The sequence below is a fragment of the Sebastes umbrosus genome, chromosome 5 (genome assembly GCF_015220745.1).
Source record: "Sebastes umbrosus isolate fSebUmb1 chromosome 5, fSebUmb1.pri, whole genome shotgun sequence".
NCBI classification, from domain to species: domain Eukaryota; kingdom Metazoa; phylum Chordata; class Actinopteri; order Perciformes; family Sebastidae; genus Sebastes; species Sebastes umbrosus.
Genome location: NC_051273.1, coordinates 30,243,402 through 30,255,795, shown reverse-complemented (window position 1 = coordinate 30,255,795; position 12,394 = coordinate 30,243,402). Strand labels below are relative to the sequence as shown.

At 38.7% G+C, this 12,394-nt stretch overlaps 1 protein-coding gene across 1 annotated transcript; it reads left to right on the top strand.

Annotated features, from left to right (window-relative positions):
- Positions 1 to 2,008: 2,008 nt before the first annotated feature.
- On the top strand, positions 2,009 to 11,404 carry scp2b (sterol carrier protein 2b). Its single transcript, XM_037770708.1, has 5 exons — positions 2,009 to 2,171; positions 3,285 to 3,375; positions 7,111 to 7,240; positions 7,479 to 7,558; positions 10,690 to 11,404. The coding sequence occupies exons 1-5, from the start codon at positions 2,149 to 2,151 to the stop codon at positions 10,783 to 10,785; spliced, it is 420 nt and encodes a 139-aa protein (XP_037626636.1). The 5' UTR covers positions 2,009 to 2,148; the 3' UTR covers positions 10,786 to 11,404.
- The last annotated feature ends 990 nt before the right edge of the window (positions 11,405 to 12,394 follow it).

The following is a 12,394-nucleotide window of genomic DNA, read 5'->3' as shown; positions in this document are numbered from 1 at the left end:
CCATTTAAATTATTTTCTCTTATCTGGCTGTCTGATTGTATTCATATTCAGCATTTGTGTGTCCATCTGAAATTAAAAAATTGTATTGAATGGCTGATGATGGACAATCAACTAAATTGTTATGTGCATGTTGATATGTATGCTTACCTCCATCATATTTGTGTTTCTACAGTTCCAGACTTCTATTGATTTCCTTTAATTTCTGCACAATAATCAGTGAGCAGACAACATACTTCAGTTGTATAATCCATCACAAGGTCTCCATTACATTATGTGGTTATGCAGTTTAAGTGCATATGGTGTAAGATAGATTTGAACTGCATTACCTCATACAAATTAAAACACTGTGGTGTTGGACTTTACTGTGATGGATCACACAACTCAAGCAGGTTTCAAGAGTTTGATTTTCAGAGCATATAGAGGGGAAGGTAAACCAATGACTGCCTGATAAAGTTAGAAAACACTACAATTAAAAATGCAAAACAAAGCAGCATTATTTGCAGAATTATTAGTGTTATGAAGGCTAATAAAAGTAAGTTGTATTGACTGGGCTAAAAACATGCAAAACAATGCTAGTCATATGGTCCTTCAAAGGTCCCATATTATGCTCATTTTCAGGTTCATACTTGTATTTTGTGTTTCTACTAGAACATGTTTACATGCTGTAATGTTCAAAAAACACATTATTTTCCTCATACTGTCGGCCTGAATGTACCTGTATTTACCCTCTGTCTGAAACGCTCCGTTTTAGCGCATTTGCAACAGAATTGCAACAGAATTGCAACAGAATTGCGTTGCTAGTCAGCAGCTTGGGTCCATGTGTACTTCCTGTCAGCTGATGACATTCACATAAACTGCAACCAGGAAATAAGCTGGGACGAAAATTGTGTAAAGGGTCTAAATGTTGTATATTCGTGACATCACAAATGGACAGAAATCCTGACAGCTTGTTTCAAATGCAGAGTTTCTGAATACGGGCTGTGTGTATTTCCCTGTGGATTGAGTGTTTTGATACTTTCACAGTAGGCCTATTTGTATAGGATTTAAAGGGACTGTTTGTAAGAATCAGAAATCCTTGTTAACAGCGACACCTGTGGCCGTTAAGTCAACGAAAGTCAGCGTCGGGCTAGCGCTTGCTCGCTCTAAATAGACATGAACGAGCATTGCTCAAAACAGTGAAGCGACACACGTCAGCTAAAACAACAATATCACTCCATATTTCACCTGCTTGGCAGTAATGTTAGCTGACCAGACGGAGGTCTCTCCATGAACATGATTTAGATCTGATCCTAGTGTTGGCTTTTCCTGCTTCAGCCTCCCGAACGCTGGGAACAGGGGAGACACCGGCACCCGGTCAGAGACAATAACGTTTCTCGCTGCAGAGCCCTGTCACTTCACAAGACACGGAAAACCTCTGTTGGTCTGGAGGAGCTGCAGCAGTTATTTCTACACAAAATTCCACTGTGCATTCACTAGATATTCTCAGAGCTAAACTAACTCTTCTGCAGTGTGGAGTGAGCGCGCATGCACATGAGAGGTGGAGCACGAGAACGCGTGCGTTGTGTGAGTGAAGGCAAGCAAGCAGAGGAGCAGAGACTCCGGCCCTGGAGACCAAAGCTACGGTCTCCCCTGTGTCTTCTGGCCGTGGTCGGGGGGCTGGAGCAGGAAGAGTTGACACTGTTTAACAGACGGGCTTCACTAGATATAACTTTGTGGTTTTGGTGCTTCCATGTAAATTGTGTTGGAGTCTGAGTCTGAACAGCGTAGCCACACGTGAGCGCGCATGGGACACCGACCCAGTAGATTTATACGTGTATAAAAGTTACAAACAGTTTCTTTAAGCCTGCTTTATAATAAAAAAACATGAAAATGTCACGTTTTTATAATATGGGACCTTTAAATAAACCCTTTAAACTAAGAATGAGGTCACTTTAATAGTGCACAGGACTTTGGGGCCGTTCACATCGCGCTCGGTTACTCTGTGTTATCTGACTTCGACACGTCGAGTCTGCAGATCAGTGACAGGAGGAAGAAACCAGGAAGTGTAGTTGAGCAAACAGCAGGCAGAGATCCAGCTAGCTTCACCCACATCACCGCTCTGTTAAACCCTAACCCACTCTCTGTCAGCTCACCTAACAGTACAGCAACATGCCTGAAATACACTCACCACGGTAAGAACGCTAAACACTGTACCGTCTTATTGTGACGTCATGCTGCATGTGGTTGAATAATCCATTGAGGTCACCTCGCTGTAACATTACACCCTGTTATACACACAGCTAACGGGAGCTATCACATCATTTATGTTATTAAGTCACTCAACTAGCTGACTCTAGCTCTGTGATACATCACTGCAAGGCTTTACCTGGCCGTTGGCTACAACATAATTAGCACATAAGCTAATTATGTAACGCTAATTGTTGTAACTGTGATGGTACATTCATGTGGACGACCAGCACAGTCTCGGTGCTCTGCTGCTTCGCTCTGAAGTGTCAGCTAGTGCTCAGCTAACTGACAGGTGCATAAAGATATACATGGTGTCATCCTGGATTTAGCTTGAAGTGGCTGTTTTGATGCCTAGATGCACTGTGACTGTGAACCAGGCACTGAAGGTGTGAGATCATGATGCACCTTAATCCATTTGTGAAAGTGATAATTGAGTGGGCTTTATTCTATAAGATAAGATAAGATAAGATATTCCTTTATTAGTCCTGCAGTGGGGAAACTTGCAGTGGATAGCAGCAAAGGGGATAGTGCAGAAAACAAGATGCATCAGCTAACACAGTAAAAAAAAAAAAAAAGAGCTAAACAAAGTGTAACAAAATATGAACCATTTAAATAGAAGGAAGTATAAAAATAGGAGCAGTATATACAGTATTGACAATAAACAGACTATTAACAAAATTGCACAAGTGGAAAATGATATTGCACAGTGAGAATGAAATGGAATTCCACCTGAAAATACTGCACAGTATGAATTACACCTTAGTAGTAATAATGATATTGCACAGTATAGTGCAGTTATTGTCATAGAGATAGAATATATTTAATTTCTATGGGGTATTCATATTATTATGTTAAAATATAACATAATAATGACATTCACAATGGTAAACACACAGATCCAGTGGCGACATCGTTACATACCAATGAGTATCAAAATTAATGTTTGATCAATGATTTGTTTTGTCTTCGGCAACCTTGGCATTTCTGTGTTGTGTTTTCATCACTTTTTTTTTATCGCTAACCTTACTTTCTCATTCTCATGCCTTCGCCATGCCAAGAATTCAAGCCATTAACGCCAGTGCTAGTGATGGACTGGAGGGGTTCAAGGCACATGCTGTGTTCCAGGAAATCAACAAGAAGCTCCAAGAGGTAATTGCATGACTTATAATAGGAGACAATGGAGCTGTTGCACCCGCGACCCAACCCCAGATAAGCGGTTGAATAGGAGTGAGTGAGTGACAATTGCCCAATACCAATGTCCCTCCTAAGGCCTTTAGCCCTGAACCCTCAAGGACTTCACTGACGTCACCTGGTAAATGGTTGAGTGTGAGAGGCTGCAAGGCCTTGAAATGGTATAAATATGAATGGGACAGCACTTTGCAGCGAGGTATATATATATACACACACACACACGTTACCTTGTTGATGCAATTCAGGGTTTTTATTTTACCTTTTTACTGCCTATTTGAACGTCTACCAGCCTTACGAGACTAGAGGTAACTGTCAAAACCTCAATTTACTTGTTTTTGTCAAACTTCATTAAGCAAAATTAAAAGAAATAGTTTATGAATAAACCAGGTGTGTAATATAGTCAAATGCTTGCATTACTCTGATTTCATTTGTTTTTTTATGTACCATCTTAAATCCTTATTATTAGTGTTTCTGTGTAAATTTAAATATGCCTGGCTGAACACCTATGTGCCGTCCTCCTTGTTTGCCTTCTTTTTTTTTTTACGCCTCCGAGCGTCCCCTGTTAACCCTGTGTTTAATGTCACAACGCTATGAATTGTGGGTAATTCCCTTAGGCAAAGTTTGCAGAAATGTGGACTTACGGAAAGTGTTCATAAAAGGCTCAAACTATCTGCGAGAGAGCCCTCGAGGACTTGGTGATTTGAAAGTGGGACAGCCCTAAACCATCACAGACTTTGACTCGCGTTCCCCCAAAGTCTTTGAGTGTGGACATTGGGATTGGGTCAGTGTTGTTAATCACAGACCTGTGACTTTATTATCACGTTTTATACAGTATGTATGTAACTATGTATTCTCTGAGACTTTTATTTCAATGGTTCTTTAAAAAGGAAGCTCAAGAGCTTTGTTTTAATTCATTTGTAGTACATATACATTTATGTAAGTATATATCAATCTATCTAGTCATACAGTGTTTCTAAGTCAAGTCAATTTCATTTATATAGCCCAATATCACAAATTTGCCTCAAGGGGCTTTACAATCTGTTTAGCATTCAACATCCGCTGTCTTTAGACCCTCGATTCCGATAAAAAAAAAAAAAATAGGTAAAATATGGAAGAAGATCTGGAGGTAGAAAGGTATGGAGGACGGAACCTGCCAAAATCAAAAATAAATGAATAAATAAATAAAAGACTTGATAAATAAATATGTCATTAAATATAGCAAAAGTAATATTAAAAATAAATGTAGCCATTAATTAATTGGAAAAATGTGACATAAATGTATTTATTTATCTTTTTATTAATTCCCTTATTTATTTACTCTTCCTTGTAGAAATAAATAAAGTAATTAATGCAAACATAAATAAATAGATAAAAAAACAAATGCTAAAATATATAAATACATTTTAAAATTAATATAAATAAATAAAAAGCAAAAATTAAATAGAGGAGTAAATAAATCAGGGAATTAATAACAAAGATTAATTCAAACAGAAATATCAATGTATGTTACATTTTAGTAATTAGCAAATGGTCACATTTATTTTAATATTATTTCTGCTGTATTTAATGACATATATTTATTCATCGAGTCATTTATTTATCCATTTATTTTTGATTTTGGCAGGTTCCGTCCTCACTAGAAAGGGAGGAGGGATCTCTCTCCCATGACGGACAGACATGCAGTCTGTGCCATACGTCTATATGGGCCTTTAGCCTCATGGGGGCACATTTGGATCACCTCCACCTCTGTCATTTCATAGCGCAAAAAATAATTTCAAGCTTATGTTGACTCAATCAGACAAGTGGTTTCCTCCAAACGTCAGTGTTTTTAAGCAGTTACCTTTGTGTGACCTCAATCACAACAGATTCATCTTGAGCCCGCCGGCAGTGCTGTCTATGTAATGAATGGGATTTGTCATCAATGAGAAAATGGCAACAGCGGAGCAGTCTGGATACGTAGAGACATGGTTTAGTGTAATATCTCAGGCAACTGATCAGACAAACAGATTTAAAGTTTTAGATGCAGAGCTTATATTTAGTGAGAGAACCTGTTGTCCCACTTTTGTATTTCTATATTAGTTAAATGTTTGGAGGGAAGAGGATTTTCCTGTTTTTATTCAGATCCCAGTTGTTTAGGTAGATTTAGGGTCATATTCCCTACCTTTGTTATTTGATATATATTCAGCTGTAGAGTGATCTTCATAAACACATGCATGTTTATAATATAAAAAGAGTGAGTTAATGCAGCCTGTGGAAGAGCGTCATCTTAAAACATGTTGCCTGTGTAAACTGCGAGTTTAAAGGTTCCCTGTCATGTTTTCTTGTTAACAAAGTTTCTATTTATATTCAGTGTTTCTCACCAAAACACAAATTGTGTGTCGGTCGGTTCATTTCCTTCCTCATAAAAACATCTGCAAAGCAATTTTGTTTGCTATTTTGCAATCAAGTCTACATTGTTTACACCCATGTTATTTTGCTAGCAGTCTTCTTTTTCCTAGCGCTACTAGTGGTGAATATCTCCACAGAGTTCCTAAAATATCTTTGTGGTTTATGCTTGTAAAGCACTTTTATTTGCACACTTTGTCTACTTGAGGTTAAAACATTTAGCTTTGCATTCACGTGACACACTATTACTTTGTGATATATTTTGGACTAAACATATGTTTAAGATTAAACATTATCCACAAATGGATAGTTATTTTCGAAATTAAGAAATGTATTATAGATTTTCCAACAAATATAAGTGTCTCAAACACATTAACCATTAGGACCCCTATCAGTGCATTAGCCATCAAAATTACAAAAATGAGTACAACTTACTATTCCAGTATCTTCGATGATAATCAAGCATAATTATATCATTTCAGATGATCCCTCACAGTCATCATCATTTCATGCCTTTTCATGCATGATGCAGAGTCAGAGACAATATACATTTACCCATCAACATAATATCTCTATAACTACATTTATGATCAAACTGACACGTGTTTTATTAAATAGTCTCGTAACGGTTATGGAAAGTTAAAGTTACATCTCCTCTCTCGTACAATTCCTGAGCCTCCGGCTGCCTGACTACTTCACTCAGAGCAGCTGTCAATCGTGACATCTCACCCCCTTTTTATATCATCAAATAACTAGTTAAATCCAAACTTATCAGAAAAATGAACACATGAACATACATCGGTGTGATAAGAACTACCTAAACTTACAGAAACCATCTTTGAGAAAAATGTATTTGACGTGTACTTTGACTTTTTAGTTTGCCCCATCCGCTAACATGGAGGGGGCGGGATTTATGACCTATACTGCAGCCAGTCACCAGGGGGCGATCCAGATGTTTTGGCTTCACTTTTGGGGAATTGTCTTGTCGTCCATTTTTATATACACTCGATGGCTCATATATAGATATTTACTGTGTGTTGAAAACCCGTGGTTATGCAGACAGAATAACTGAAACAATTCCTAATTCAGTAAAATATTTTTCATATAAAGTGTCCTTGAATATATGTATAGTGTCACTCACATATTTCCAAGTGGCATAAAGTATCTTGAAAAGAGTAATATGTGGTCTGCCTAGCTAAGTGACTATGCCCTATAAGCTTGTAAATATAGGTGATGAAAATGTAATTGATATATAATACAGATGCTGTAGAGTTTACAATGTGTAAAATCTCTGTTCACTTTCAACAGGAAGGGGAGCAGTTTGTGAAAAAGATCGGTGGAGTGTTTGCCTTCAAAGTAAAGGACGGCCCAAATGGACAGGAAGCGATTTGGTATGTGGACGTGAAGAACGGCAAAGGCTGTGTTCACAATGACGCAGGTAAACAACATTAGGGCTTTGTCATGTTACTATTCAACTGTGGGTGGAAAGAACAGTATTATGCTCAAGGTCTGCACATATCGACAGTTTTGTCTGCTCAGTCTCTGTGTCCTTTATTACACTTTTACATTCAAACTTCAACTTACTTTACTTCAAATACCTGCAAGCCACTGAATAAATACCCTGAGATGCATGTTCCTATTTGTTTAACTGAGCTATGTGTGTCTCTGCCCTGCAGCTAAGAAAGCAGATTGCACCATTTCCATGTCAGATACAGACTTGTTGGCCTTGATGACAGGGAAGATGAACCCACAGACTGTGAGTATTCAATCTCAGTGGGGTTTGAGTGGACTTGTTTGCATGTAGTATTGATGAGGATTCTGATTCAGAGAAGGTACGAGTACACCATTTACTTTTTGCCTCTTTAAGGCAAAAGTTTGTGGGAGTATTTTAGTGTTGGGCGATATGTTATTAACATCAAAGGTTCAGGTTTGTGAAACGTTTCACGTTATAACCATATAAATGATGTCTATTGTTATAACAATAAGCTATCACGTTTTTAACATGACACATTTCACGTTATAACAAGATATATAATATATTTATAAGAAAAAAGTTTCTTGCTATAACGCGATAAGTTTGTATGTCGTAACTTGAAAAACGTCTTGTTATTACAATAAACTTTTCATGTTATAACGTGATACAGATCTGTTTTTTTTTTTCTTGTGTGGCAGCAATACACTGCCATATCTAACTATCTAATCTAACTATAAAGGGAGGAATCTTTGTCTGTCTTTCTGTATGTCGTACTCATATCTCGAGAACCGCTCACCCGATCACCTTTACACTTGGCGGGTGTAAGCAGCCCTACCGTGATTCACGACAACACTGCAAGCAGCACTTCTGGGGGCCAAGGAATCGGCCCGTTACCGATGGGCACCGCACTAGTAATATTAATGTGGGGACTGATTGAGTTGTGTAGGCTTTTCCTGCAGTGAGTGTATTTTATGTGTCCTGTCCATAGATTCTCCTTTAAGCAGTGGAACAGATTTGTTTGCCAGCTGGATGCGGTACTGACAGGATATTTTGTTAGCGCCTGGGTGAAATTAAGAGGAAACGCTGTGCTGCGTCATTATTGGCTTGAATGTGCCAATTTACCGCCCTCAGACTAGAGGCCATAAAGCCGTCGCTGTGTAGGGTTAAAACACAAGACAGATTTCCTGCGTGCAGCCTAGACAATTAAATGACGGAGATTCATTTCATGCCTGACTTCAAAGAAAAACAAGACCAAAACCAACAATGAATTGGTCCTACTAACAAGTGCTGTGTATGTATCCAAAGCCTGATATATGCTATTCCTCTGTGCCAAGAACTATTAAAAACACATCTGTCTATAAACACACACTGTAGTTTATTTTGACTCAATCCCACATAGAATATTAAATGAAAAAACTATGCTCGGTTACACTGAGAGTCTCTACAGCATGTTGGTGTCATTTACAGGCGCGCTCCTCTGCTGCTGCTGTGTCGTAGATTGACACACACACTACTGATGTTACGAGAACCGATACTTCGGTACAAAGTGGATGCCAAAATTTTGTAAACGTGACGGTCCTCGTTTTTCTGCTAGGGCGCGATACTAACGGCATCCCATTGCCCCGGGGACGATAGAAAATGTGTTTGGGACGCGGTAAACTCACTATCGAAAAGATTTCTTTAAAACAATCACTGCGGTCTGGATGGGAATGAACTTTGTGTGTGCGTAATTTGTCAGTCCAACGTGAGTACGTTACAGTGGGAACATCCTCCATGCCGTGCAGCCCGTCCTTCCCTGATAATGCTACACTGCGAACAACAAATCCGTGTTGAAATTGGCAGGACTAACAGCTAACGTTAACTAGCTCTCGTTCTGCCGATTTCAACACGGGAGTGTGATTGATTTACATTATGATAAGTTCAGGCTCTAGTCAGTAAAAATGAATATTGGGCAAAGGTGAATTCTAACATTATCATGATCTTTTCAAATGTTGAAGTACATGGGATTTATTGATATTGTAGCCTATACCTGGTGAAATGTCAGGGAGGTAAGACAAAATAGATCCCACCCAAGCCTAGTATTCAGGCTTGAAATTGATTAATCATCAATATATTTAAATTATTTTGCTTCAAATTTTGGTCTGGCCTCTTCTCTAAGTTTGCATTTGTCATAATTAGGGCTGTGTATTGGCAAGAATCTGGCGATACGATACGTATCATGATACAGGGGTTACGATTTAATACATTGCGATCTATTGCGATAATGTAAGCAAGGCGAGATATATTGTGATTTTTTTAAATTTAATTTAAGGAAAACTGACATAGTATAAAGAACACACCACCATATGCATAAAATCTGAGTAAAAAAGTTTACTTTTTTATGCAATCAGAACAGAAGGATCTACATTTGCATTTATCACAGTCCCTGTAACATCCAACATCATAGCACTACTTAAAGAGGACACATATCTTTGCAAATGACAAAGTATTAACTGAGGTCATTTTTGCATGTAAACTGTTAATTAAAAATCGATACAGTGTTTTTTGAGAATCGATGCAGTATCACAAAAGATAACATTGCGATATTTGATTTCTTTTCTCAATATTTTCTTACACCCTTAGACATAATGCTTCATTATCTTAATAAAATGTACTGAAACAAATGTATGTGTGACACAAAAAGGCAATTTATTATTTTGGCCGGTAAAAAATATGCTTGGCTGGTGGATTTTTTCATCTACCAGTTGACTAACTGGCCAAGGGGAACCGGTGAGTCAAAAAGTTAATTCCGGACACTGTTTTCCAACTCTGAATTGCTTCATGCCAAAGCAGCGAGTCATGAGGCCCACCAGGTCATCTGTATTGGAAGAGTGTTGTGATGACACACCTCTCTGCAATCAGTCCACGGCCATTTACAGTGATTATCAGAAGTCACTGCACTGTGTTTATGTCATGAAGGACAGCTGTGCATGCTTCAAGAAACACAGTTTTTCCACTGCTTTTCCCCGAAATGTGGACAGATCGACCTTTTGCATGGTGTTTTTAATACTAAAGCAAAATTGACTATTTCACCTTTTCCTTTTCTGTCATAATCTCACATGAAAAAGTTTTCATTCTCCTTCTGAGAACATATCCTAAGAATTTCTGCTTACTCAGAGCAGTCAAATCATTACCTCCTGCACTCCAGTCCACAAATATTCATTTCTCTAACTCTACCAGCTCTGCGCCTGTGTGCCACGCAGTTTCCTGACATTTCATAAGCTTGTTGTTGCCCCACTTTCCCTGGGTTGAGTTAATCTCTCACGGTAACTCTTAAAACTAGCAGCATGTAGTTCTCTTCCAGTACAGAGCGTACCCAGATTCACAACTCTGTGGATGATTGTTTTGTTTCGTTTCCCTCTCTTTGTTCACAGGCGTTTTTCCAGGGCAAGCTGAAGATCACAGGGAACATGGGACTGGCCATGAAGCTCCAGAGCCTGCAGCTACAGCCGGGCAAAGCCAAGCTGTAGACGAGACGCCGGAGCCAGCTGTGTAACTGCACCTCTCTGAACAATGAACAGAGTTAACCACGAAGAATTTAACAGCAAGTCTGATTTCAGATAAACGTTTAAGGTCCGTAAAGCTTCTCATCACAGGACTGAACCACTTTCCCTACTAAGCGACCTCACTGACCGACCAGGGGATTAGTCAGCAGCCCTGCCAATATAGCTGGAGAATAAGATAGATGGACAGATAATTAATTCTCTAATCAAGTCCCTCTCATGTTATGCTGTCCGTACACTAGAGTAGAGACAAGTGCTCCCTACTTGGATACTAATTCACTGTATGTCCAGTTTTCAATAACTTCCCATGTCTGTTTGCTAAAGAAATCTTTCTTTGAGTGTCCGGAAATGTTTTGAGTAGAGCAGATTGATGTAATTTTCCACAATCATGCATCTAAGTGCCTCCTCGTCTCAGACTTGCAGTTTGCTCTAAGGTTTTTAACCAACATCATTGAAATGTTTTTCACTGTGGCCGCCCGACGATTTAAAGGAAGGGGGTTGTAATTTTCTGCTGTACTACTACCATTGTTGTTTGAATCTCTAACAGATTTCTACTAAATAAATTTGCCGTAGCTGCAATGTCCATCGGGTGGTCTTGACTTGAGTCTGTTTTTCTTAAAGCAGTAATTGTATTTACTTGACTAATGCCATTGACTTTATGTTTCTAATCATTTGAAGGCGTAAACAAAAAAAGCAAGAGTAGTTTATCTGTGAAACGGCACATAAAAATAGACATAATAATAATAACAAATAGACATAGACATGCTGGCCCTGATTTTTAAGATGAGGACTTCTGCACTGGGCCTGCGTATTCCCCCCCCCCCCCCCCCCCCCCCCCTCCCAGAGGACCTTGCACTTTTCCATCACTGCAGCGACCTTGTTCCAGACTGCCACGCTGTAGTTTTTCCTTTGTAAACCGAGGAGCATGGCTGAAAGACAAATCTGTTAACTAGCTCTGACCCAGATTCCACTGCAGCTTTGGCTCGGCTCTTACACTTTTGCTCTGTAGTCGCAGTGGTGTTATTTCATTGGTCGCTAATGACTGCTTTTGAGTATGTGTGAGATTTCATAAGTTTAATATCTTATATTACATTTAAATTAGATTAGTGGGGGTTACTTGCATCAATCCTTTATTTAAAACATGCTTAACAAGTAGAATAATATCATAAATGCTGTAATCTTAATGTTAAACAAGCTGAATTTAAAAACGTACGGTAAAAAGGCAAAAGAAAATAGTTGAATTACAGATGTTTTTCTACTTTCCCCCGAAAAAATGAGTACTTAAAGGGGCACTCCACCAATTTTACACATGAAGTTCTCTTACCTTTAATAAACAGAACTACTCAGCTTGTAAAAACAGTTGTATAATGTGTTCTGTGGCTCTGGAGGAGCTTCGTCTAGACTCTTTGCTTGGAGACAAAGTGAGCTTTCCAATACCCATCCTTCCATACTATTTAGTATGCCAGAAAAAGATTTAGTATGTCCCAAAACATAGTGTGTTCCAATCCACGTACTTCCAGAAGTACACTTCAATGTAGTGCACTTTGTGCACTCTGTACTCACTTGAGTAGTGCGT